The 27,007-nt window shown below is 45.4% G+C and overlaps 1 protein-coding gene across 1 annotated transcript in view; it reads left to right on the plus strand.

Moving 5' to 3' along the window:
• Positions 1 to 27,007, plus strand: part of ZFR (zinc finger RNA binding protein) — a 312,134-nt gene that overhangs the window by 262,707 nt on the left and 22,420 nt on the right. Inside the window, 3 exon segments of the mRNA XM_029579284.1 lie at positions 2,138 to 2,279; positions 6,939 to 7,036; positions 7,917 to 8,012. Coding sequence (XP_029435144.1) covers positions 2,138 to 2,279; positions 6,939 to 7,036; positions 7,917 to 8,012 — 336 coding nt within the window.

A 27,007-nucleotide genomic window follows, 5' to 3' on the forward strand; every position in this document is an offset into this window, starting at 1 on the left:
CTCCCGACCCAATGAGAGCACGTGTTGGCAAATTTGTAGGGCCACCGCCATGGCATCAGAGTAGTCTGGGCTATCCGGCACCCCGCGGAAGCGAAGATTATTCCGTCTACTCCGGTTTTCCAGGTCTTCCATTTTCTCCTGAAGGGCTATAAGTTCGGATTGTTGCTTCAGTGACTGAGTCTGCAACTGATTTAAGGCATCCCCCTGCGAGTCCACCCGGGTTTCCACCTCATCCACCCGGTTTCCCAATGCGGCCAAGTCCTCCTTAAGGTCAGCAATGGAGGCCATGATGTCCAATTTATTCTGTTTAAGATCCCCCCGCATGTCCATGAACCACTGACGAAGCTCATCTCGGGTAATAGATGCCTCCGCCGGAGCAGCAGGCAGATCCGCGGCAGGGCCGGCAAAAGCTGCTGAATCAGCGTCATCTCCCGCAGTGAGCCCTGCTGCATCGCCGCCATCTTGTTCAGCTTCGGGAGGCAGCTTGCTGTAAGAGAAATGCCGGAGGTCGGCGGTTTTCCGTTTGGTGGTCATCGAAAAATTAGCGTGTCCACTGCAGAGGGGCAGCTGTAGCTTTTAGCGATAATCCCGAATTTTTTCGCCGGCTTTTGATGGGTTTTGGGCGGTTGGGGGAGCGGAGCCCTCCGGCTACACGTCTGCTCGCATCAGATGCTAAACCACGCCCCCACATGAGATTTTTAAGGAGTTGCTGTTGAGGATTTGGGAGCACCCCCTCCTGTATATAGGAAGACTGATGGGGTTTACCTCGTCCAACAGACTACCAGGTTTGGAAAACATCAGCTAGCACACTATTCGGTAGTGGCTGAATCATCTCTCAAGAAGGCCAAGCACTCTCTGACCCAAGTCTCAGTGCCCCTGGGGAGGGATCACAGAGCACTGGACGCCCTTGGAGGAAGGTCTTTCAGGGGGCTATGCTCATTGCCCGCATTGCCGCCTACTACCTCTGCATGAGCCAATTTTCTTGCAACCTCTGGAAGCAGGTACACTAACTTTTATCATGACAGGGTGGTCTTACGTATGCACCCTAAGTTCCTGCCTAAGGTGGTGACGGATTTCTATCTTAACCAGTCAATCATTCTGCCAACGTTCTTTCCATGATCCCATTCACATCACAGCAAACTAGCACTACACAGTTTGGATTACAAAAGAACCTTAGCCTTCTACCTGAAGCGGACAGAAGCCCATAAACAGTTCACACAAATTTTCATTTCTTTTGACAGGAATAGATTGGGTGTTGCTGTTGCCAGACAGATACTATCCAATTAGCTAGCAGATTGCATCTCCTTCTGTTATGCCCAGGCGGGACTGGGTCTTGGGGGTAATTTATTTATTTAGACATTTTATATACCATCATTCCATATATAGATCACAGCAGTTTACAAAGTGACATTTATAGTTATTGCGCAACAAACAAAAAATGATTGATTACAGAGGTAATATTCTTATACATGTATTAATATCTATCTTGTATACTGTCAAAGTTTACAGATGCACAAGCTCATGTACTGTGTGGTGTCATGGAAAATTTGTAGTTTTGTCTCCACCTGCTAGTAATGAAGCATAACCAAAGTGCACTGGTATGGCAGGATTCAAGGATAGGAAATTAGATAAGATTAAATTTCTCTTTATTTAAGATGTGTGTGGGATATAATGGAGACAAAGGAATACATAATTTAAAAGAAGCAAACATTTTACAGTGAAGGTGAAGCTGTCAAATAAGAAGTTATGGTGCTAGGCTAAAAAAAGGCAGACTCAATCAAGAGTAACATAAGGGTGGTGGATAGAATAGTCTCCCAGTGAAGATGGTGGAAGCTTAAATAGAGGCAGACTTCAAGAAAGCCTTGCATAAGCACAGGATCCATTGAATGCAAGGAAGTGAGAGTAAAGCCCAAGATATGGTAGGCTCTGCACTATTATATTAGGAATGGGCAGGTGAGATCCTTCTTGTGGCCTTTTTCTGCCATTATTTTGTGTTTCTATGTTAAGGTATTGCTTTCCAAGTCAATTCCCTTTTCTCTTTGCTATATTTCAAATTGCCTTAAGAACATACATTTGCATTGTTAGCTTGATGTGAAAAGATACCTTAAATTCTTTTTTTTTTTTTTCTTTCTGCTAGGTAATAAGTCCAGAGAAATATGATGTAAAATGTGCCATACCTGAAGCAGCCGTCATTCTAAATTCGTGTGTGGAGCCCAGGATGCAAGTTACTATCACTCTGACATCCCCAATCATTAGGGAAGAGGCCATGAGGGATGGAGGTTGGAAAGATGCTAACAATGCTTTCTTTATATTAACTGGTTACCTATATTATCTATTCTTTTTTGAAGATACTATACCCTGGAAGTCAACGTGCTGGCACAGCATTTGTATTTAATGCAACCATCCACTTTCTTGATGATATTTGGTGCTGTTAAGTCAAATCATTTTAATATCAAATTTTTAATTTTTTTATTTTTTTTTTTTACATCAATATTCAACCTTGGCTTTTGGGGAAATGAAACAAAATTGTCCTATTATATGGCTAGCAGTGTTATGTAGAAAATGAATGAGGAGACTCAGCAAGTGGGTTCAAGCTCACTATGGCAGAAGCTTTTGCTCTGCAAACTAAAACAGGCATAACATTCTTGAAGGTAGATCTGTATGTAGTTGGGTTGTAAAATTAGATAAATCATTTTAACAGTGCCATTTTCCTCCTTATAAAATGGCTTAACTGCATAATGGATGTTGATATTTGCTTGGGAGTGAAGGTGAGAATTTTATTCCACATCTCTCAAGTTGCCTTTTGATCTGGAGCATGGTCATAAATATAAGGCAGCCTGTATATTTCTATAGATTTGAGAATTTCACCCCTTACCCATGCAATGCACACATTTATTCCTACAAAGATAGTTCAGTCATTGAGCTCAAACAGAAGTCACAACATGTAAATCAGTTTGTGTTTGTATAGTGCCATCATTCTGGTGCCAGCAGTGTTGCTTGAGGGTCTGTTCTGTAATACTTCTTCACAGCTCCAGATGCTTTTTTTTGGCAGCAACAGCATGATCACTGTCTGCAGTATGTTCTGTCGTCATATGGGTCAGATAAAATTAACTTTGTTTCCTTTCATGCTGTTTTTTGTTCCATTGCTGTAAAATGAATCCCAGTACTGTGCTGCTTATAAGTGGCAAAATTGTCATCAGTAGCACTGCTAATAGATATTTCTGTTTTTAAACTCCCAATCACTATCAAGACGAATGTTGAAAACCAGCAATGCACAGCTGCTTTTGAAGCGTTTGATTTGCCCAGCTATTTTCTATAATAAATATTTTTATTGGGCATGCATTTTTAAACACATTCATTTTTATTCTCAAGATTAGGGTAAGAACCCTTTGAATTCAGAAGGCGCGTAAGTATTTGGTCATTTTTGTAGATTTTTGAGACTGCCACAGATTAAGAGCAAGAAACCTTTACTTGTGTCCTGTGGCACTCTACAGTTCATAGAGGATTAGTACTGGGAGTGGGAAGGGGGCGATTTTTCTTTGCTTGTTTTCAGTGCTTGAGAAGCAAGTTGATCAAGGATTTCTTTGCAACAAGTTTTTCACTCCTGTTTTACCATTAGGATTTCTAGCCCTCATTTTCCAATATAGGATTACATTAATATAATTGGGGCTCAAACCCCAGTAAAAAATAATTAAAAGAAAGGTATAAGATGGAATTCATTAAAACCATGAGGGTTTTCTTTTCATGCATTATTGTCATACAGTAGTGCTAAATTTCATTACATTTCAATCTTTGTTTACAATGAAATGTCTGTATATAGTTTTATATCTTCCCACAACATGCAGGAGTGTACTTACCTTTCTGGCAAAGGAAACAAAACTGTATTTTTGTCTGACCCCCAAATGAAGTTAGAGATGCTTGAGGCTTTTATTTAATTGATGAATATTCATCTGGGGGGAACCAGTCAGTCAGAGGTCTGGCATATATCCAGTCAACAGCATGGAGCTGCAAAATGGGTGTGCGGAAACAATTTTTCCAAAGGAGACGGGGTGTTAGGGATCAACAAAACCTCTCACAAATTGTCATTAATATCATAGGGAGTGGTGTGTTTTTTCTTTTGGTGACTAAAAACTGCTATTTTGCTGTTTAAGATTTAGGGGTGTTTATATTTTAAAGGTAAATAATTGTTCATTGTGTCATCCAGTGCACTGCTCATAATTAAAAATAAATTATCTGATATTTCCTGTTATGTACCCCAGTTTGTAGATTGTTTTATAGAGCTCAATCACATCTAATACTGCAGGATGACATTTTAGTGACTACATTTTAAGAGAGAGACAGTTGGCACCCAGGAACTTGGGAATAATTTGCGATGGCTGATTAGTGGAAACTACATCATGCCATGTATGGTAGTTTATTTCTATAACTCACCTCAAATAGTGGAGAGTGCAAGCAATAAATATTATATTAAAGATGGGAATTTTATCTCAACTAACCATGCTGCTATACATACAGCTAAATTACCAGAGAAATTAATAAAATGTGATTTTGTTGATCCCTAAACTTACTGCAAGCTATTTATACAGCACTTAAAGCAGCAGCACTATATTTTCGTCAGAATAGCTGCTCATCTTTCTTGGCGCTATTCCGCCACTGTCGGTCTTGTTCTTCTGTTTTTTATTTTTTTGTTTAAAGATGTGTATGTGTATATCATGAATAAGTAATAATTTACTACAGCTATCCTCCCGCTCTTTTAAACAGCCCCCCCCCCCCCCTGAGTTTTACCCTTTTCAGCTATTTATGCTGTACTCAAACCTTGAATGAATTTGGGTGGTACTGACAAGAGTTTCTTGTACATATCATCTTCCTAATTTATTTGGATCCATAGTGATCGGAATAGTTTCCAAAGTCTTTATTCAGGAACAAAATAAAAAGTAAATATTAATTTTGATTGCTTAAAAAATGATAGTTCTGCTTCTTTAACAGCAAGTTATAGCACACCATACCGTAAACATTGTTCTGAAGATTGCTTATTGTTTTCTGCACAGTATAACAGTGTGTTTTTTCTCTTGCTGCAGTTTCTAGTGCTCTGTCTTAATATGATTTAAGGTCTATAGATGCCTTTGGGGGACTTACTAAAGGTGATAATGAAGGCTTTGCTGGAAGAACTCGTGTAGGAAAGATTCCCACATGTAATAGAGCTCTCTTCAAGGTCTATGGAGCCCATTAAATCACAGGGAAAAACATGCACCAAAAGAGAAATTGAATTGTTCAAATAATGAAACTGTTCATTGCGCATAGACATTGTATCCGGTATCACTGTGCATTTGACAGCGAGCTGCCAAGTTGCACCTAATTGACTTTGAATCTGATAATGTTCAGAATGCTCTAACCCCTTGCTGTGGAGTGTTTTTCCTTCAGCAAGCAAAGTATGTGCGCGTGTATGTGCGTGTTGTGATTATTTTATTTTTTATCCCTTAGCTTCTCAGCTCCTGTCCCAAAGCCTTCTAGCAGAGAGAGTTGAATCCTGTCAGGGTCTGCTGCCAAGACATCGGAAGGATTTTTGACCAAGGTTTTCAGAAGCTCAATGTCACACCTGCTATATGATTTAGGAGGGGGTTTGGTGGCATAGTCCTGGCCTTTTTCTTTTTTTTTTTCTTTTTTTCTTTTTGTCTTCGTCTCATCTCCTCTGGACCTGAGCAGTGTTCACACTAGATTTATGATGGTTAATTGGATTATAGAGAGAGATTATAGAGAGAGAGAGATAAATATTTACACATATTTTGGAAAACTGTATATTGAATGAAATTGGTATGCCTGTTAATTCTGAATCAGGAAATAGTGTGGACACAGCATGACTTTCAACTGAAGATTAACCCCTTACCTGTAGGAATATAATTACATTCAGATAAGAATTTACACTTCTACTGTGTAAATTAATCTAGTGGTTTCATTTAGGTTATCAGGATTCTAGGGTAAATACCAGAATTCAGTCACAGTCTTTAAGGGGTTAATCCACATGCAAAATAAAATGGGTACAAAAATCCACAACTGAAATTGTACAAAAGTTTCTCTTTCAAGCACACTTCACAGTTGTACTAGGTGCTTTGGCATTGTCTGCCTTTCTTAGGATAGGAAGTTTGAAATGGGTTTTGTGCACTTTTTCAGTTTAAATGCTTTTTAGAATATTCTGATCTACCCTTATGGTTTGGGGGAATGGGGAGGGAATATGGGCTATAGCCCAGCAAAAGTAGCTGCTTTTAATACAATGAGAGGAACATCTGTGTTTAAATATAGTGGCTGGTCGAATAGGCTCTTCCTGTATTTCAGGACAGTGCAGGAAATGGTGAAAACGTATTTCAGGTATGAAGTATGTTTCCTGCAGGGAGATATTTGAGTACAGGAGACATTTTTTATAAGCAGTGAAGTGTTGGTCAAAATGCCATCTAACTCTAGAGTCTTAGTGGCTTGGGGCTTGAAGAACAGAACCAGTTACATAATAACTGAGCATACTGAAAGAATGCACTGTTTCCTGTTGGTACATTGGTATCATACTTCATTTAAAGTGGATTTTTGTGTTCCCTATGTCTTGTCTTATTTGTGCTGGTGCACTGTGGCCAACCATCCTTCCTTCACCTTTTATCAAGGAAAAATTACTTTACTTTATAGACCTTATTTAAAACCTGATAATTCTGCAGTAGATGTAAAAATTGAGACTGGGAGCTAAATTTGTTAGGGTTCCTTTGTCATATTGGGTTAAGGTAATTTTCCAAACTAAGGAATTTAGCTGCATGTAATTCATATTTTGCTGCTGTAAGAAAAGTGCTAGTGAACTCTGAAATGGCATGTGTGACATTGATGCTACATTGAGGAAGTGGCTTGCTCACCTGGTCAAACACCCATTCCTCACTGCACTTTGCCAATTCAATCCATTTTAGATGTAACCTCGGGTATGGTGAAAGATCCACCGGACGTCTTGGACAGGCAAAAATGCCTTGACGCTCTGGCTGCTCTACGCCACGCTAAGTGGTTCCAGGTTCGGAACATCATTTTACTTTCTTCTTGTAGCCTTATGAGACTAGTTCAGTTGCAGTAGTGAATGTTACTGTTGAAAACACTCAAGCTTTGCCCATGGTAAATGCTGTTGAAAATTAAAATGACCAGAAAAATATTAACTTAAGTGTTCTATTTTGAAGATCTGCATAATGCAGTCATTGCCAATTTGACTTCATCCTTTTTTTGTTCTAGTAATTTAAGATTTTAAAAGCCCAGATTTTTATGATGTGTTGTGAATTTGTAATATTCCATAAGGCTGCAGAGTAACTTTGCTTTAAAAGACTGGAATATGTGTCTAAAGCTTTGTGTTCAGCTTTAAAAAAATTTTTTTTTAAATTTCCTATTTCTTTGATTTCATTGCTGACATGTAGGGAATGAAAGGTGAGGAGTGACTGTTTGGCTTAGTGACTTTGCACTCCAGCAAAGGCGCACCAAGAAAGCCAAAGAGCTTCCCTCAACCTCTTAGTCTCTATACAAACCTCACCTTTTTTTTTTTTTTTTTTTTTTTTTTTTTTTTTTTTTTAAAAAAGACCTTTACCTTTATTCTTGTTTTTGTTCTTATATAGATGAATTGAACTGTATTTTCTTTACAAAGGGGAATAGAAGTCGAAGTTTATAGGTGATCAAGAAATCTTCTTCTTTGATAAGCTGTGAACTTTGACTTTCACTATCTTAGAATACTAACCCTGACATAAAATACTGCTGTAAATGGCAGCTCATCATTTGAAGTTTTGCAGTTGCTTTGTTCCAGTGATTATAGTTGAGCTTCCATTGAGTGGTGGTGTTTTAGTGTTTCAGAGAGGGCCTGCCTTCTCTGTGATTGCTGGGGCCAACTAACTTGGTTTTGTGTTGCATCCAAGGCTAGAGCGAATGGTCTGCAATCCTGTGTGATCATCATCCGTATTCTTCGTGACCTCTGTCAGCGGGTTCCAACTTGGTCCGACTTCCCAAGCTGGGTGGGTATTGTATTCTATATTCAAAATAAATACTAATGGAACTTGTTTTTTTTACTTTTTAGTGCAATAAACATTATCTCTAACACACAAGATTTAAATAAGTGATCTTTTTGCAGGCTAAATCTACATATGCTGTATAGATAAGAATTTAGAGAGGTACCCTAATGGGAGCTGTGCTTATACAGTTTTCTATATACAGTGCTTTCAGAAAGTATTCAGACACCTTCACTTTTTCCTCATTTTATTACGTTATACCCTTGTTCTAAAATGGATAATATGCATTTTTTCCCTCCTCAATCTACACATAATACCCTATAATGACAAAGCAAAATCAGATTTGTAGAAATTTGTGCAAATTAATTAAAAAAAAACCAAACATAAAAAACAAAACACATTTACATAAGTATTCAGATCCTTTGCTATGATACTCAGAGTTGAGCTCTGGTGCATCCTGTTTCCATTGATCAGCCTTGAGATATTTCTCCAACTTGATTGGAGTCCACTTCTGATAAATTCAATTGATTGGACATGATTTGGAAAGGCATACACCTGTCTTATATAAGGACCCAAAGTTGACAATGCATGTCAGAGCAATCTCAAGGCCATGAAGTCAAAGGAATTGTCTGTAGAACTCTGGGCCAGGATTGTGTCAAGGCATAGATCTGGGGAAAGGGTATAAAAACAATTGCAGCATTGGAGGTCCAGAAGAACACAGTGGTCTCCATCATTCTTAAATGAAATACTTTCGGAACCACCAGGGCCTCTAGAGCTGACCACCTGCCAAAGCTGAGCAATTGGGGGAGAAGGGCCTTAGTCAGGGAGGTGACCAAGAACCCTATGGTAAGTCTGACAAAGTTCCGTTTAGAGCTAGAACCTTCCAGAAGGGCAACCATTCCTGCAGCACTCCACTAATCAGACCTTTATGGTATAGTGGTCAGAAGGAAGCCACTCCTCAGTAAAAAGTACATGATAGCCCACTTGAAGTTTGCCAAAAGGTACTTAAAGCACTCCTGTGCATGAGAAACAAGATTCTCTGATCTGATGAAACCAAGATTGAACACTCTGGCCTGAATGCAAAGAGTCATGTCGGGAGGAAACCCGGCACCGCTCATCACCTAGCAAATACCATCCCTTCAGTGAAGTATGGGGGTGGCAGCATTATGCTGTGGGGATGTTTTCAACTACAGGAACTGGGAGTCTAGTCAGAAACAAGGGACAGATGAAGGGAGGAAAGACCAGAGAGATCCTTGATGAAAACCTGCTCCAGAGCATTCTGGTCCAAAGAAACAAACCGGAAACCGATCCAATATTGCAAGTAGCGACCAGAAGAAGATCGGTAAACACCAAGGATTCTTTATTAGCACAAACCATCATAAAAAGCCAGACTCGGGCAGAGTTTCATTCTATCCTGAGCTGCTTCAGGGGCTATTGTGAACAAAACAAATAAACATATACACCATATGGACATAATTAAATCATATTAAATAATATTGAAGGAAAATAATGAACATAATTTCTTAAAATTATAAAAGATAAAAACATGAGATAAAAATTATAAACTACTACCAAAAGGATGGACAAGTGGACCTCAGAATGGGGCAGTAATTCACCTTTCAACAGAGCAATGACCCTAAGCACACAACCCAAGACTCCACAGGAGTGGCTTTGGCACACATCCGTGAATGGCCCAGCTACAGCCTGGACTTAAACCCGATCGAACATCTCTGGAGAGACCTGAAAATAGCTGTTTATTGACGCTTCCCATCCAGTCTGTCAGAGCTTGAGAGGATCTAGAAAGATGAATTGGAGAAAATCCCCAAATCCAGATGTGCTAAGATTGTAGCATCACAAGCCGTTAAGCCCGTTAAAACGGGCTACATTACATTTTGTTTTCAGTCCATTTTCTAACACAGCACCCTTCTACACTTTTTCTCCCTCTCTCCCCCTTCCCCTCGTTCACGCCTCCCCTTTCCTCCACTCAGTCTTACTCACCCTCTGTCTCCCACTGCCTTCTTCCCCTCACTCTCACCTCCCTCCCCTTCCCTCAGTCACTCCCACCTCTCTCCCCTCCCCCTCAGCCCTCCTCCACTCCCTTTTTCTCTCTGCTCCACAACTTCTTACCCTTCCACTTACTCACATCCCTGTCTCTCACCTTTCCCTCATTCTCCCTCTGCCCCTTCCACTTACTCACATCCCTGTCTCTCACCTCTCCCTCATTCTCCCTCTCCCCTCACTCTTCCCCACCCCCTACCTCCCTCCCACACACTCACCCACTCCTCCCTCCCTCTCACTCAGTCCCTCTCCCTCTCACTCAGTCCCTCCCTCCCTCTCCCTCTCACTCAGTCCCTCCCTCCCTCTCTCTCACTCAATCCCTCCCTCCCAGTCCCTCCCCCTCTCTCTCACTCAGTCCCTCCCTCCCACTCCCTCCCTCCCTCTCCTCCCTCCCTCGCTACTGGCTGCCGCTACCGCCGCTGCCACCCGCCGCCGCCATGTTTTTTTTTTCCTTACGCTGCCTAAGACCGACGTGCTCGCCCGCACATGCGCAGTAGAGCTGCTCTCTACTGCGCATTTGCGGCACGTCTGTCAACCTTCATTTATTAGGTTGATACTTAAGACTTGAAGCTGTAATCGCTGCAAAAGGGTCTGAATAATTAGGTAAATGTGATGTTTCAGGGTTTTTTTTTTAATTGCACAAATTTCTACAAACCTGATTTTGCTTTGTCATTATGGGGTATTGTGTGTAGATTGTGGATGTTAAAAATAAATAAATAAATAAATATGCATTTTAGAATAAGGCTGTAACAAATGCTGTATACATTGCATATAGTTTATCATAAACTATCATGTGCATTTCTTCTTTCATTATAAATTGAAATTCTAACAGCCATTCCCTGTACGTGCCCAGATCAGTCCAGACAGTGGGTTGAGCCTCCTGTCCAGCAGATGGAGCCAGAGAAAACCTGAAAGAGCATACCATATAAGGACAGCGCTCACCCTGAACCCCTCAGTATTTCTCTGGTTCCAGCAGATGCAGACTGATGAACCTGTGGTTCCCTCTTCTTAGTGATATTTCTTTATTTCTTCTTGCGAAGTCTTCTGTTTTCTCTCCGCTGGGTCAAGCAAGTATTTCTAAAACAAAAACAAAATATACAGGAACAGTGAATTATTTTCTCTGGAGACAGTTCTGTCTCCAGGCTCTTGTAGAGACCTAGGGGTTTTTTCCCCCTTGAGTAATTAAGGCTCGGTCTTTTTCCCGGTAGCCTAATTCTCTGCCTAGGGGTCATACTGGTGGTCCAGTCACTCCCCCTCTTTTGCACTGGTGACCCTGAGATGTGATTATTCCTTGGGTCCTTTGCAGAGATGTTTAATTCCTCTGCTGTGGCACAAACCCTTCAGCCTGTTTAGCTGTTTCTCAAAAAAAAAAAAAAAAGAGAGAGCAGAATGTTTTTGCTTTCAGTGTAAAAGTTTGAATAAGGCAGTACTTAATGGCTCCGGAGCTTCCCCGCTTTGCAGCAATCAGGCTCAGCAGGTTCACTCACAGCTGACTTACCAATGCAGAGGTCTGTGTTTTGTCTTGCCTGCAGGGAGCCTGCCTTGTGGCTCTCCCGCGATGGGCTCAGTTCGCTCTGCTTACCCGGAGGGGAGGGACCCTCCGTGGCTCCTTTGAAGTAGACGACCCGAGTTCAGGTTGGCAAGCGTGCGTCTGGGCCGTCCTTCACACAAAGAACCGCGAGAGCGGCTGTCATTTTGTGCCCGGACCTCGCAGCAGACTCTGATCCTCAGGGGGGAGGGGAGCTGGATTTTTGTCGTTTACCGCCTCCCCGAGGGGCCCCCCCTCCCCCGGGGTCCAGCAGAGCACATGCTCCTTTTCACCAGAATTTGTGCTCCTTTTACACAAGTCTTTTTTTTTTTTTTTAGCAAGCTTGGAGGTGCAGGAGGATCCCACTCTGGGCCCTCCACAGGCAAAAACCCTCGTTTGGTTGTTAGCCAGGGCTCTGGCGTCCCAGACTCGCAGGGTACTACTAGGGCAGGACTCTGTACCCTGGTGGGTCTCTGACCCCCCCCCCCCTCCTTCTCCTCCCACTCTGCTGCCCGACCCAGATGCTGACCCGGATCTTTCTCTCGATAATCCCCCCCGTGGAGGGAGTGACCCACGGGTTTTGAGGTTGTTTTAAGAGGGAGGAGCTGGACCCGCTTATTCCTTTTGTTCTGGATAAACTTGGAATCGATGTGCCCACAGAAGAGCCTGCCTATGCTGCCTCCTCCCGTACCATTGACCCGGTCCTGGCGGGTCTGAGGGCTCCGTCCCATACTTTTCCCTGCCATCCTATGCTTATGCAGCATCTGCTCAGGGAATGGGAGGCTCCCGAGTCTGGTCTCCGTGTGGACAGGGCAATGGCTAAGTTATATCCCCTCCCGGATACAGCTCTTGAGATGCTCAAAGTCCCCAAGGTTGATGCTTCGGTGTCAGCTGTCACCAAACACACCACCATCCTGGTTGTAGGGGCCACAGCCTTAAAGGATCTTCAAGATCGCAAGTTGGAAGTAAGTCTCAAAGGATCTTTGAGGTGCTGGCTTTAGGTGTCTGGGCGACGGTTTGTAGCAGTCTCATGCAGCAGGCAAGCCTCAGGTCGGTTGAACAACTACTCAGCACCTAGGACCTCCTGTCTGCAAAGGCCGAACAAGCGGAGCGGTTCGAAGGTGCAATTGCATATAGGGATGATGCCCTTTATGATCTCCGGGTGCAGGCCAGGGCTATGGTCTCAGTGGTCTCCACCAGACGGCTCCTCTGGCTGCGTAACTGGGCAGCGGACTCCTCTTCCAAGTCTGTTAGGCACTCTCCCCTTCAAGGGTAAGTTGCTTTTTGGGGAGGACCTGGAACAGGTTATTAAATCCTTAGGTGATAAGATTCATAAGCTGCCTGAGGACTGCCCCAAACAGTCAAAATCCTTTTTTCCTTCACACTCTCGATTCCGGGGTCAGCGCAGGTACAACAGAACTAGGGGATCCTCTCAGATCACAGGCATGGTCTCATTCCTTTCGAGGACATCAACCATTCCGGGATGGCAATTCCCGTGGATCTGCCGCCAAGTCCTCGCAATGAGATGAGGCAAGCCCATTCCTTCGCTCCCGCCTTAGGTGGACATCTGTCCCTTTTTCTTGGGGAATGGGCCAAAATCACCACAGATCAGTGGGTCCTCGACGTGTTCGACAAAGGTTACGTGTTAGAATTTGCTCAGGTCGAAAATGGCCAGCGGTGTGCCAGACTCTCGACAGGCTCTTGGAACTCGGGGCCATAGTCCCTGTTTCTCTGGAGAGGAACAGGGATCCGGCCACACTTCCATCTACTTCATCGTCCCCAAAAAGGACGGTTCCTTCTGGACCTCAAGAGAGTCAACTTGGGCGCTCAAGGTTCCCCATTTTCGGATGGAAACCCTGAGGGCGGTCATTGCGGCGGTTCGCTCCGGCGAATTCCTGGCTTTGCTCAACCTCACAGAAGCTTACTTTCACATCCCGATTCGCAAGGAACACCAGACGTATCTTCGCTTCGACATACTGGGCTGGCAGTTTCAGTTCCAAGCTCATCCAGGTGAAGTCGGAGCAGCTCTGTGTGATGGCAGTCAGTCGGGTGGTGTCGGTGCTCACCTCCCTCGGGTGGATAGTCAACTACTCCAAGAGCAACCTCTTGCCCTCTCAAGTTCTGGAATTTCTGGGAGCTCGCTTCGATACTTGAGTGTCCATGGTCTCCTGCCCAAGGTCCGTGCACTCAAGCTCATGCAGGCAGGTACAGCATCTCTTATCTCTGTCGATACCCACGGCCTGGGATTACCTTCAAGTTCTGGGGTCTATGGCTTCCATTATAGATCTGGTGCCCTGGGCGTTTGCGCATATGCGTCCTTTGCAGAAGAAAGCTTTACTGGCCTGTTGAAGCCGGTCTCGGAGGAGTTTCGGGTGCCCCTACCACTTCTCAAGTCTACCATCTTCAGCATGCAGTGGTGGCTCTCTCTCCGACCACCTGTCGAGGGGCATGCCCCTGGAGACTCCCCAGTGGATTGTCGTGATGACGGATGCCAGCCTCCGGCTGGGGGAGCAGTTTGTCCATCTCAATCGACGCAGGCTCTTGGTCTCTGATCCAATCCAAATGGCACATCAATTGTCTGGAGGCCCTGGCGGTTCGACTGGCTCTCAAGTTCTTCCTTCACTTTGATCCGTCGCAAAGCGGTGAGAGCCCTCTCCAACAGTGCCACCATGGTAGCTTACATCAATCGCCAGGGGGGGGCAACACCAGGAGTTGCCTGGAGACCAGCCTATTGTTCGCTTCGGTGGAGTACCACTTTGGACCGCTTGGCAGCTTCCCACATTGTAGGAAAAGAGAATGTTCAAGCAGACTTCCTCAGTTGTCAGCATCTCAACCCGGAGAGTGGGAGTTGTCAGACGACGCGATGATCTAGTTTGTCCGCAGGTGGGGGGTCCCCCACTTGGACTTGATGCCACCCTGAAGAACGCAAAGGCTCCTCTGTTCTTCAGCCACAGGAGAGAACACGCTCTGAGGGCGTGGATGCTCTGGTCTTGCCTTGGCCCAGTTGTGATGTCCTCCTTTACGTATTCCTTATTGGCCTCTGTTGGGAAAAAGTTCTCAGAAGGTAGAATTTCACCACGGGCCGGCTCATTCTCATAGCGCCGGAGTGGCCTCGGAGACCGTGATTTGTGGACCTCGTGAATCTTGTGTCGGACGGACCTCTTTGTCTCGCTCACCTCCACAACCTCCTGCGACAAGGTCCAGTATTTTAGATCAGGCAGATTGCTTTTGTCTTGCGGGCCTGGCTTTTGAGCGGCGGCACCTGAGGAAGAGGGGCTACAAGGAGGAAGTGATTTCCACGCTGTTTGCGGGCCTGTAAAACCTCGACATCTTATGTTTGGGTTTGGAGGGTTTTTGATATGTGCGTGGAGGCTGGGGTATCGACACGAAGGGCCCCGGTCTCTCTCTGGTTCTTCCTTCCTTCCTTCAGAACGGGCTCTCTAAAGGTTATTTTTCAACTCCTTGAGGGTTCAGGTTTCGGCTCTCTCTTGGGCAGGTTACTCGGTGGTCACCCAGCCGGATGTCGTTCGATTCATAAGGGGGGGGCTAAGCATTTGAATCCGCCGGTCAGGGCTACTTGCCCGTCTTGGAATCTTAACCTGGTCTTACAGGTTCTCTGTGTGGCACCTTTTGAACCCCTCCGTCGGGCCACGCTCAAGGACCTCACACTTAAGACTGTGTTCCTTGTGGCTATTTGCTCAGCCAGGAGGGTTTCCGAGCTGCAGGCTTTATCCTGCCGGGAGCCCTTCCTGCAATTCTCTGATTCGGGGGTTTCTCTAAAGACTGTCCCTTCTTTTCTGCCAAAGGTAGTTTCCTCCTTTCATGTCAATCAATCGGTGGCACTCCCTGCCTCTTCTCCGGAGGATATTGCTGGCATGTCGGTGCTGATCTCCGACGCTTGGATGTTAAGCGTGTTCTCCTTCAGTACTTGCAGGTTACTAATGATTTCAGAGTCTTCGATTATCTCTTTGTTTTATGGAGTGGTCCTCGTAAAGGTCAGGAGGCCTCTAAATCCACCATTGCTCGCTGGCTAAAGGAGATGATCGCATCAGCGTATCTTTGTCGGGGCCGGCCAGTCCCGGAGGGACTAATAGCTCATTCTCTGTGATTGCAGGCTACTTCTTGGGCAGAGAGCCAGTTGGTTTCTCTTCAGGAAACTTGCAGAGCGGCTACCTGGAAATCTATGCATACCTTTGCTCAGCATTATTGTCTTGATGTTCAGGCGCCAGTTTTTGGGTTTTTTGGCAAGACATGTTCTCCGAGCGGGACTGTCTCTGTCCCACCCTACTTAGGGAAGCTTTGGTACTGGACTGATCCGGGTATGTACAGGGAAGAAAATTGGTTCTTACATGCTAATTTTCGTTCCTGTAGTACCACAGATCAATCCAGACTCCCTCCCGTATTTCTTTTCAGTCCGCTCATAGTTTTTTCCTTTTCAGCTCTGGAGAATGCCTTCTTCCTTGCAGAACTTTGATATAACATGATGATTTGGCACCGGATGTTTCTAACACAGACGAGCTGATTTTTTTCTTGCACTGTTCAATGTTCTCATTTATATTAGCCTTGTTGGTTTTGTTACTTGCTTGATCTTATTCTGGTTTGATTTGCGTTTGTTTTTTCTGCTTTGATAATGCTTATACTGAGGGGTTCAGGGTGAGCGCTGTCCTTATGGTATGCCCTTTCAGTTTTTCTCTGGCTCCATCTGCTGAACAGGAGGCTCAACCCACTGTCTGGACTGATCCGTGGTACTACAGGAATGAAAATTAGCAGGTAAGAACCAATTTTCCTTTCTGACCCTGGAGAAAACTAAATTCTGTTATTGGCCCAGCATAAAATTTGTCCAAAGATACTATATTACATTATTGTACATCATATATTGTGACTTTTTTATTCTTATGTTGGTTCAACCTACAGTGAATCCAGTATAGATCAGAGGAACCAATGATAAAAGTTTGGAGGGAAAAATTTTTACCGCTGCCTCCGGAGGCTAGGAACAAAATTAGAAATTGTTGAAAATTTTTCAAATCTCCTTGAAATTCTTTCTTAGAGAGATGCGTGAAATGCTTTTCAAAACATGGTTTTTAAATAATTCTCACTACCTGCCCAGTGCTTGCTAATAGCTATGCAATATGAAGATGCAAGACAATGAAAAATATTGTATTAGCTTAATATATCTGACTAGCTTTCAATAACTAAGCACCCTCATCAATTCAGGAAGATTCAGTACATTTACACTGGGTTTAAGTAAAATATTCAGCTAGGTCTGCACATGCCATTACAATTCACTAAAGATTACATTCACTAAAGATGAGAACGAGTTCTTGAATGCCGGTATACAAAAAACCTTAAATAAATAAAATAAATAAAGGGGAAACATTGGGGTTTTAAGTAACAGTTGAAATGGTCTATATGTGATGGTGGGTGAGAGCCAATATCTTTAAGGTCCTTGTGTTTGACTATCTAATGTCAAATGTTTTGCAGTCTAGTGTAGTTCTGATACTGCCTTTTAAGTACTCTAATTGTGAAGTTGATAAAGGAGTTTTTGTTTGTTTGGGTTTTTTTAAAGAAATGTTCCACCTGCTGAGGTGTCCCTATTCTCCATAATGTTATCTTATGTCTTACTACTTATTTATTCATACATACATATATTCTTCAGTTTCCAACAAAGTTCAATGAGGATTATAAGAAACATGCACATCATTGTGATAACATACAGAGAATATAAATCATACATTTTATAAAATTATAAAATACATAATTCTTTTTTAATTTATTTCAAAATATATCCCAAGTTGTAACATAAATTCTCAAAACATCAATAAAATCCTAAGTATCAGGATAAGCTTGAGCAAATAATCTTTTCTCTCATGTAATTCGTTATGTAAATTATTCACAGATTAAGCACAGCAAATGAAAAAGAATGATTTCCTAGCGTGTAGCAGATGGACTCAGGACCAATGGGTATAGTGTACTCCTGATAGCAGTTGGAGACTGAGTCAGATTTCAATCTGACGTCAGCCTACAAATACCCGTGCAGGAAGCACTGCTCTTCAGTATTTCTCAGTCTATTTAACAGTTTGGGACTCTACACACGCTTGCACAGCGTTAGAAAATCCAAACCAAGAAGGAAGAAAAAAAAAATCTTACCTCTACAAGACGAGCCCTGCTCTCCTGTGGTGATACCTAAGGGTCCCTCCCCTAGTCGAGAATTCCTGAGGTGATTTCCAAGATCCCTCAGAGGTAAGCCTCTGTCCGGTAGCTGGTTCCCGGCGTGGACTTTGCCCCGAGGAACGGGAGTGGCTGAGAGGCAGTGGGTGCAATACAGAGTGCAGTGGTGAAGGTATATCCCTCTCCCCTCCGCAGCTGGAGACCGCCCGGTACGAGACCAGGAAGCGCCGAGACAAGGTAAGGTAGAAATTTTTATTTAAGTCTCCGAGGCTCGGTGAGCCGCACAGATCGCCATCCGGCGTCTGTTCCATCAGGTTGAGCAGGCCTGTCCAGGCTAGGCCCCGATCCGTTGCGAGGGTCCTTCCATGTGGAGACCCTCCGTGGGGGGTCACCATCTTAACATAAGAACATAAGAAAATGCCATACTGGGTCAGACCAAGGGTCCATCAAGCCCAGCATCCTGCTTCCAACAGTGGCCAATCCAGGCCACAAGAACCTGGCAAGTACCCAAAAACTAAGTCTATTCCATGTTACCATTGCTAATGGCAGTGGCTATTCTCTAGGTGAACTTAATAGTAGGTAATGGACTTCTCCTCCAAGAACTTATCCAATCCTTTTTTAAACACAGCTATACTAACTGCACTAACCACATCCTCTGGCAACAAATTCCAGAGTTTAATTGTGCGTTGAGTAAAAAAGAACTTTCTCCGATTAGTTTTAAACGTGCCCCATGCTAACTTCATGGAGTGCCCCCTAGTCTTTCTACTATCCGAAAGAGTAAATAACCGATTCACATCTACCCATTCTAGACCTCTCATGATTTTAAACACCTCTATCATATCCCCCCTCAGTTGTCTCTTCTCCAAGTTGAAAAGTCCTAACCTCTTTAGTCTTTCCTCATAGGGGAGTTGTTCATTCCCCTTATCATTTTGGTAGCCCTTCTCTGTACCTTCTCCATCGCAATTATATCTTTTTTGAGATGCGGCGACCAGAATTGTACACAGTATTCAAGGTGCGGTCTCAGCATGGAGCGATACAGAGGCATTATGATATTTTCCATTTTATACACCATTCCCTTTCTAATAATTCCCAACATTCTGTTTGCTTTTTTGACTGCTGCAGCACACTGAACAGACGATTTCAATGTGTTATCCACTATGACACCTAGATCTTTCTTGGGTTGTAGCACCTAATATGAAACCAAACATTGTGTAATTATAGCATGGGTTATTTTTCCCTATGTGCATCACCTTGCACTTATCCACATTAAATTTCATCTGCCATTTGGATGCCCAATTTTCCAGTCTCACAAGGTCTTCCTGCAATTTATCACAATCTGCTTGTGATTTAACTACTCTGAACAATTTTGTGTCTGCAAATTTGATTATCTCACTCGTATTTCTTTCCAGATCATTTATAAATATATTGAAAAGTAAGGGTCCCAGTTCAGATCCCTGAGGCACTTGCCCACATGGTCGTCGGCGAGCCGGGTGCACAAACTACTTGTGCGCACAGCGGCGCGCTCATCTGTGCCGGGCGCGCGCATCTGTGCTGGGCGCACAAACCTGTGCGCGCATCTGTGCCAGGCGCACAAACCTGTGCACACAGCTATCTCCCTAAGCGCAGGCTTGCACGCACATCTCTGGCATCTTGCATGCACAGCGTCGGCGCACCCAGAGCGCACAAATAAGCCTCCCGGCATGCACACATACGCACAAAGACAAGTTTTGAACAGTTCCACGCGCACAAATCATGGCAACGCCGGCCAAGAAAGCCAAGGGGCAAGCCTTCTACCCAGCCTGCCACCTGAGAGCTGCGCAATACGAAGTAGCCTCTGCCCTGTGCCTACAGTGTGAAGAGGCTCTGGGGGAACCGAGGCAAGGCCCCCCTCTGCCAGTAGAGGAATCCGGCTCCACCAATGATAGTACACCAGACCTCTCTATCCCCAGCTCGGGCCCTCCTCATACGAGCTCCTCTGGGAACAGCACTGGATTCGATATGGACCCAGGGACCTTTTCGTGGGTGGAATTCTTCAGAGGGCTGCAAACCTTCATCCAGGCGCAATCGGTGCCACCTGGGACAAAGCCATAGTCTCTGCCAGAAGAGCAAAACCTTCCAGGCCCCTCTCGACCTCCTCGAGACGTGCCTCCTCCGGACAAAAGCCTCCTTTTTGGGCGTACAGACACCTCGGAGGAAGAGCCGGACTCCCTGGAGGAAGGGGAAATCCTTCCAGGGATGGAACCATACTGAACCATGATGCGTTTCTTCTTCAAAGTCGAGCTATCAGATCTCGTGTCTCTGAACCTGAAGATGCTGGCCATCCCAGGCACAAGCTCTGCAGAGGAGGCAAAGATGAACCCAGTTCTGGTCGGGCTCCGTCAGGCCTCATGCCATTTCCCAGTGCTGCAGGCCGTACAACAACTGATTGACCTGGAATGGAATGCCCCGGAGGCCAGCTTCAAAGGAGGATGGGCCCTAGAAACCCTATATCTCCTGGAACCCTCAGCCAAAGAACTCCTGGGGTTCCCCAAAGTGGACGCCATGGTCTGCGCGGTCTCAAAGCGCACCACCATTCCAGTCGGAGGAGCTGAACTCAAGGATGCCCAGGACAGACGTCAGGAATCCATCCTTAAACAGTCATTTGATATTTCGGCTATGTCCCTGCAGATCACTGCCTGCTGCACAGTGGTGACACGTGCCTGCTTGTCGCTGACCAGGGACACAAGCACGTCCGTCGAAACATTAGAACCAGCAATATCTTTCCTCACGGATGTGACCTCCGACCTGGTGTGCACCTCAGCCAGGGGTATCTCATCCATAGTGGCAGCCAGAAGGCAACTCTGTCTCCGAAGTTGGTCAGCCGATGCGACTTCCAAGATGAAACTCACGAGAATGCCTTTTAAATGAGCCCTCCTGTTCGGAAGCGAACTGAAGAAGTTAGCCGACAAATGGGGCGAATCCTCAGTACCTCAGTTACTGGAGGACAAGAACAAAAGAAACCAATGCCCCTCTCCCCTAAGATCCAAGGGCAGAGGATCTCAGCGTTTCAGACCATACAAAAACACATACCATGCACCTCGCCCCACAGGCAGGGGCCAGTCCTTTCAGAACAGTCACAACAAGAGGGGAGCTGGCTCAGGTTCAGGCCCTAGCCGCACCCCACAATGAGAATCAACAGACCCATCCACAGGAAGAAGCCGTAGGGGGCAGGCATGCCCTATTCTACCAAAGATGGGGCGAGATAACGTCTGACAAGTGGGTCCTAACCATCATTCGAGAGGATACTACCTGGACTTCCACAGAATCCCCCCAGACAAATTTGTGAAATTACCATGTCATGCCCCCTCCAAGAGGACGGCGGTGGAAACCATACTGACAAAGCTATTCGCCCTAAGGGCAATAGCACCGGTGCCCACGGACCAACAAAATACTGGGCACTATTCCATCTATTTTTATCATCCACAAGAAAGAGGTAACGTTCTGGCACATCCTGGACCTCAAGTCCGTCAATCGCTATCTGAGGGTACCACACTTCTGCATGGAAACCGTACACTCAGTCATAAGGGCAGTACAGCCGGGAGAAATTCTGACCTCTCTGGATCTGTCAGAAGCCTATCTCGACATCCCGGTCCATCACAAACATCAGCGTTTTCTACGCTTTGCGATACTGGACCATCACTACCAGTTCCGGGGTCTACCCTTCGGACCAGCTACTGCTCCTCTGACATTCACCAAGATCATGGCTGTAGTGGCGGCGACACTGAGGAAAGAAGGAATCCTCGTACATCCATATCTGCACGATTGACTGATCAGGGCAAAATCTCCAAAGGAAAGTCACCAGGCAACCACCAGAGTCAAGAATCTACTGCAGAATCTCGGGTGGGTTGTCAACACAACCAAGAGCTGCCTGCAGCCCTCCCAATCACTAGATTACCTGGGAGTCCGGTTCGATACCAATCAAGACAAGGTCGTCCTTCCCCTTACAAAGAGAAGGAAACTGATGGACCAGTTGTAAAACCTGTTGACCTATTTTTGCCCCAAGGTATGGGACTACCTCCAAGTCCTCTGCCTCATGACATCAACACTAGAAGTCCCATGGGCAAGGGCCCACATGCGACCACTACAACGCTCCCTACTGTTGCAATGGAACCCGATGTCCCAGAACTACTCCGTTCGCCTCCAGCTACCGGCAGAGGTGTGGACCCAGCTCCAATGGTGGCTACAAGAAGACCATCTGAGCAAGGGAGTAAGGCTATCCCCACCGACCTGGGTCGTGCTCACCACAGATGCAAGCCTACAAGGTTGGGTAACCCACTGCCAGGAACTGATGGCCCAGGGGCAATGGGACAAGGAAGAGTTGGGATGGAACATCAACTGACTGGAAGCCCAGGCAGTCAGATTAGCCTGCCTTCGATTCAGTCACAGACACCAGGGCGAATCGGATAGAGTCATGTCGGACAACGCCACAACAGTTGCCTACATCAACCACCAGGGAGGAACCAAAAGCCAACAGGTGTCCCTGGAAATAGACCCCCTAATGGTGTGGGCGGAAGCAAACCTACAAGGGATCTCAGCCGCCCACATAGCAGGAAAAGACAACGTCACTGCAGATTACCTCAGCAGAGAGAGTCTGGACCCAGGGGAATGGATGCTGTCAACCACAGCCTTCCAGTTGACAGTAAACCGCTGGGGAACACAAGCCATGGACCTTCTAGCAACCTGGTCCAACGCCCAAGTTCTTCAGCCGCAGACGAGAACCGCAATCCCACGGAATCAACGCCCTCGTCCAGACCTGGCCACAGGAAGACCTGCTGTACACCTTTCCCCCATGGCCACTACTAGGTGGAGTCATCCGCAAGATAGAACCCCACAGGGGTTCTATCTTGGCCCCAGACTGGCCAAGACTGGGCAGTCTGAGGCCATGGTATGCAGACATGCAGACATGCGAAGATTTCTGGCGGGGAACCCTCTGGGTCTACCCCCACACAGGGACCTGCTCCAGCAAGGACTGATCCTCCACGAAGACCCAACTCGATTCTCTCTTACGGTCTGGCCATTGAGAGGACTCTCCTGAAGAAGAGCGGATACTCGGGGGCAGTGATTGACACCTTGCTCCAAGCACACAGGTTCTCCACGTCTCTAACTTACATACGAATATGGAGAATATTCGAAGCTTGGTGTGAGGATAGCGATATCCTTCTGCGGGCAGTCAAAATCCCCATGATCCTGAATTTCTGCAGGACAGCTTGAAGAAGGGGTTGTCTCTCAACTCCATCAAGGTTCAGGTGGCCGCGCTGGCCTTCTTCAGAGCCAAAGTAGAAGGCATCAGTCTATCATCCCATCCAGACGTTTCCCGTTTCCTGAGAGGGGTCAAGCAAATCCCACCACCACTAAAGTGGTCGGTGCCCCTATGGAATCTCAATCTAGTACTAGACTTACTGGCGGGAGCTTCCTTCAGACATACACATGGGTCTGTCTCTACGGCTCCTGACCTTGAAGACTGCATTCCTGGTGGCAATATGTTCAGCCCGTCGCATTTCCGAACTTCAAGCTCTATCCTGTCTGGAACCGTTCCTTAGATTCACACCGGGATCCATGCAGCTCCGCGCTGTCCCCTCCTTCCTTCCAAAGGTGATTTCTCAGTTCCATCTAAACCAAACCATCTCGCTGCCATCTCCAGATGACCATAAAGACTCTGAAGACTCACGCCTTGTACGCCATCTTAACGTCGGCAGACTCCTAGTCCGATACCTGGAAAGATCAGAATTCGTACGAAAGACTGACCATCTAGTCGTCCTTCACAGCAGGAATAAACAAAGGGAAGCGGCCTCGCGGGCAACCATAACCTGCTGAATCAAAGTAATCAAGGCGGCCTACGTTGAGGCAGGCAAGCCTCCACCTCTACAAGTCAAGGCCCACTCCACAAGGGCCCAGGCAGTGTCCTGGGCAGAAACCAAGATGCTGTCACTCGCCGAGATCTGTCGTGCGGCGACGTGGTCCTCCATCCACACTTTCTTGAGGCTCTACCGCCTGGATGTTCAGGCCAGGGAGGGCACAGCATTCGCAAGGGCAGTACTAAGTGGGCCACGGGCAGCCTCCCACCCGGTTCGGGAGTAGCTTTTGTACATCCCATTGGTCTTGAGTCTATCTGCTACACGCTAGGAACTGGAGAAATTACTTACCTGATAATTTTCGTTTTCCTTAGTGTAGACAGATGGACTCGGCATCCCGCCCATGGCTGCCCCAAAATCCGGAAACCTCGGGTGACAATCCTCGAGAGCAAGACTAGCACGGGTAAGCCAGGCTTTACCCCTAGTTAAGCATTTCTCGGTTGAATGCACTGGCGATCTCCAGTCGGAAATCAGTTCAACCAGTCCCACTTCATCAAGTTAATTCAAACACACATATATCCACATTGCTTTTCGAGGAGAATACTGAAGAGCAGTGCTTCCTGCATGGGTATATGTTGGCTGACGTCAGATTGAAATCTGACTCCGTCTCCAACTGTTATCAGGAATACACTATACCCATTGGTCCTGAGTCCATCAGTCTACACTAAGGAAAACGAAAATATCAGGTAAGTAATTTCTCCAATTCTAGTTTCTTGCAACCTACAGTAATGAAAAGATTAACAAGCTTTTTTCAGGTGAACACAACAAATAGTGAATACTTATTGTAAAAGTAATTGAGCTAAACAATTCTGACCTTTCAAATTAACTACTTTATTCAACAGTGTTAGTATATCCAGTTGTAGAACTCTGCCTGATAAGCTTAGAGGTAATGAATGTGCCCAGATGTTCAAGGAAAATGTTAAGGTGTTTCTTGTCAAACAAGCCTATGAATAGAATAGACTATTTCTAGAGTGTTTGATTTTGAAATCTTGGTCCTCCTTTGATAGCTGTGTAGCTTACTTTTGATTTTACCATGAGAATACATTTTATTTTTAGGTATTAATGGAAGCTATCAATGTGCTGTGTTTATTTTAATATTATGATTATTTATTATACATTGTCAATTTTAGATCATGCAGTATATACATTTTTTAAATCTTTTTAGTCATAATTCTATCATACCATTTCACTCCTGTCACTACTCTAACCAAAGCATTCTAAACCAGCTACAAAACTATTTCCAATTTCTGCTGGACCAGTCCAGAAGTATGGGCTATTGTTGCCTAATAGCAGATAGAGACAGAGGAGAGACACCTTTTACAGTGACATCACACAGTATATAAAATGGTGCAGCATGGGCAAAAGCCAGAATTCTCAGCAGATGTTGACGTCTCTGGATTGGTGCAGCAGGATTCCAATTCCCAGGCTTCAGCCTATGGCCTGTCCTGATGGAGTTCACCTTGCACTGCACTCCAGGGATTCATATTCTTAATTGAGCTCGTGCAGCTCCTGGGCCAACAGTTTGGAACTCTGCCCTGGTTAAGCATTTTAAGGCCAGGCTCCCAAGTTTCCTGGTTGAACAAACCTAATGCTCTGCTCTTTGGTCCTGTTGGGCCCGGTTGAGCTTAGGGCCAGACTCCTAACTTGCCTGTTCAACATACCCAGTGTTCTGCTCCCCAGATCATGCTGGGCCTGGTTGAGCTCAGGAGTGCAGTGGAATTTTTTTTGAAGACTGTTGTGGCTCAGGTCCCTCCTTTCACTTCCCTTCCACCTCCTCCCCCCCCCCCCCCCCCCAAAAAAAAAAAAAAAATCCCGCCTGGTCTTTTCTCCTCAATTGGCTCCCCTTTATTTAAAAAAAAATAATAAATTGGAAGAAATAAAGCAAGGGAGCTGAAAGCCACAGCTGTGAGAATGCCTGTAGTAGAGGAGGTAAGACCTGTTTGGGGAGACTTGGAGGCTTTGGCAGAAGTTTCCATAAGATGTATAAGAGGTAGAATTTATGAATGCAAAGGGGTTAGTGGTGTCTAAATGGTGGAGCCAATGCATTTGCAGTGCTGGCAGTTCCTACAGCTTTGCGTGGCTGCCTCCTCCACAAATGCAGTCTGAGGGACAGCCCAGGGACGAGTTTGGAAGTTGTCTTTGCGATCTGTGAAGGCTGTGAGGTGGCAGAAATAGTCGCCACTTTGGATTATTCCTGCAGCCCTTTTCTGCATGCAGTGCTTCTGGAAATAGCATTTTTTTAGCCTGGGTTGACCATGTTTTTTCAACCCTCATGTGAAAGATGTCTCAGGAATTGAATCACATTGCCTACTGCCCTCTTTCTTCTAGGGGCCCTTTTCTTCAGGTCTCCATCAAGCCTTCTGGGTGATACAGGGGGCTGATGGTGAGGGGCCCCCAAGGATTTTCTCCTAGTGAAATTTCTTCTCTCTTCCTCACTGGTAAGCTAATCCTAAATGCCCCAGACTGGCTAGAGAGGTACATACTGTTGTGGGGAAACATCTTCCCAGATCTTCCCTAGGTTCAGGGGAAGGGCTGGATGCAGTCAGTTCTCAGTTGCAGTAGAAAAGATCAATTTACCCTCAGAAGGAAAAGGCTTCTAAGATATGCATTTATTTTATAAGGATGAGGCGTCCACTTGCCCCATAGTACCTCAGCAATACCCCTGACACTCACTCAAGGTAACCCTGTGGGTCACTTGGACGGTCCTGCCAAGCATTACTCATGCTCACTTGCATGTGTGCTCTGCCTGCCAACTGGCACCCTCCCACCCACCAACTGGTTCCTACTTGCCTCGGGGCAAGTTTCCTTCCCACAAGCTTATCCCCTGGTGGTTTCTAGGGACACTGGGACCCCACACTACCCAAGGGTCACACAGTTCCTAGAAAAGCATCCACAGACCAAATACACACAATACTGGGGTAATTAACCAGTCCAAGACAGGCAGCCCTAACAAACTAAAAAGTTCATTAACAAAAAGTAAGAAAGTTGAATGAATGAAAAAATATTTAATCTGCAAACAAGAACAAGTAAAACGAGGATTAAACAGCAAAAGTTAACTGAACTCTTTCCACTACTTAGTTTGGAAAAAGGCTGTCCACATGAGCTGAGCAGGGCATCAGCACAGAGACCTGCTCCTGCTATACTCCTAGCCAAGAGTGGAGAATTCCAGCACCTTCAGGGCTAGTTCTTTGTCTACAGCACCAATCAGTGTACAGAGTACTAGCAATTGCTCCCTGCGCAAATTAGTAATAGTTTTCTGGCCAATGGCACTGCAGGATATTTCAGTCTTACATTTCCTCAGGGGATGTGTATTTGCTGTCCAAGCCACCTCCTGGGTCAAGGCAGCATCAAAAGCC

The sequence above is a fragment of the Rhinatrema bivittatum genome, chromosome 1, assembly GCF_901001135.1.
Source record: "Rhinatrema bivittatum chromosome 1, aRhiBiv1.1, whole genome shotgun sequence".
Classification (NCBI taxonomy): domain Eukaryota; kingdom Metazoa; phylum Chordata; class Amphibia; order Gymnophiona; family Rhinatrematidae; genus Rhinatrema; species Rhinatrema bivittatum.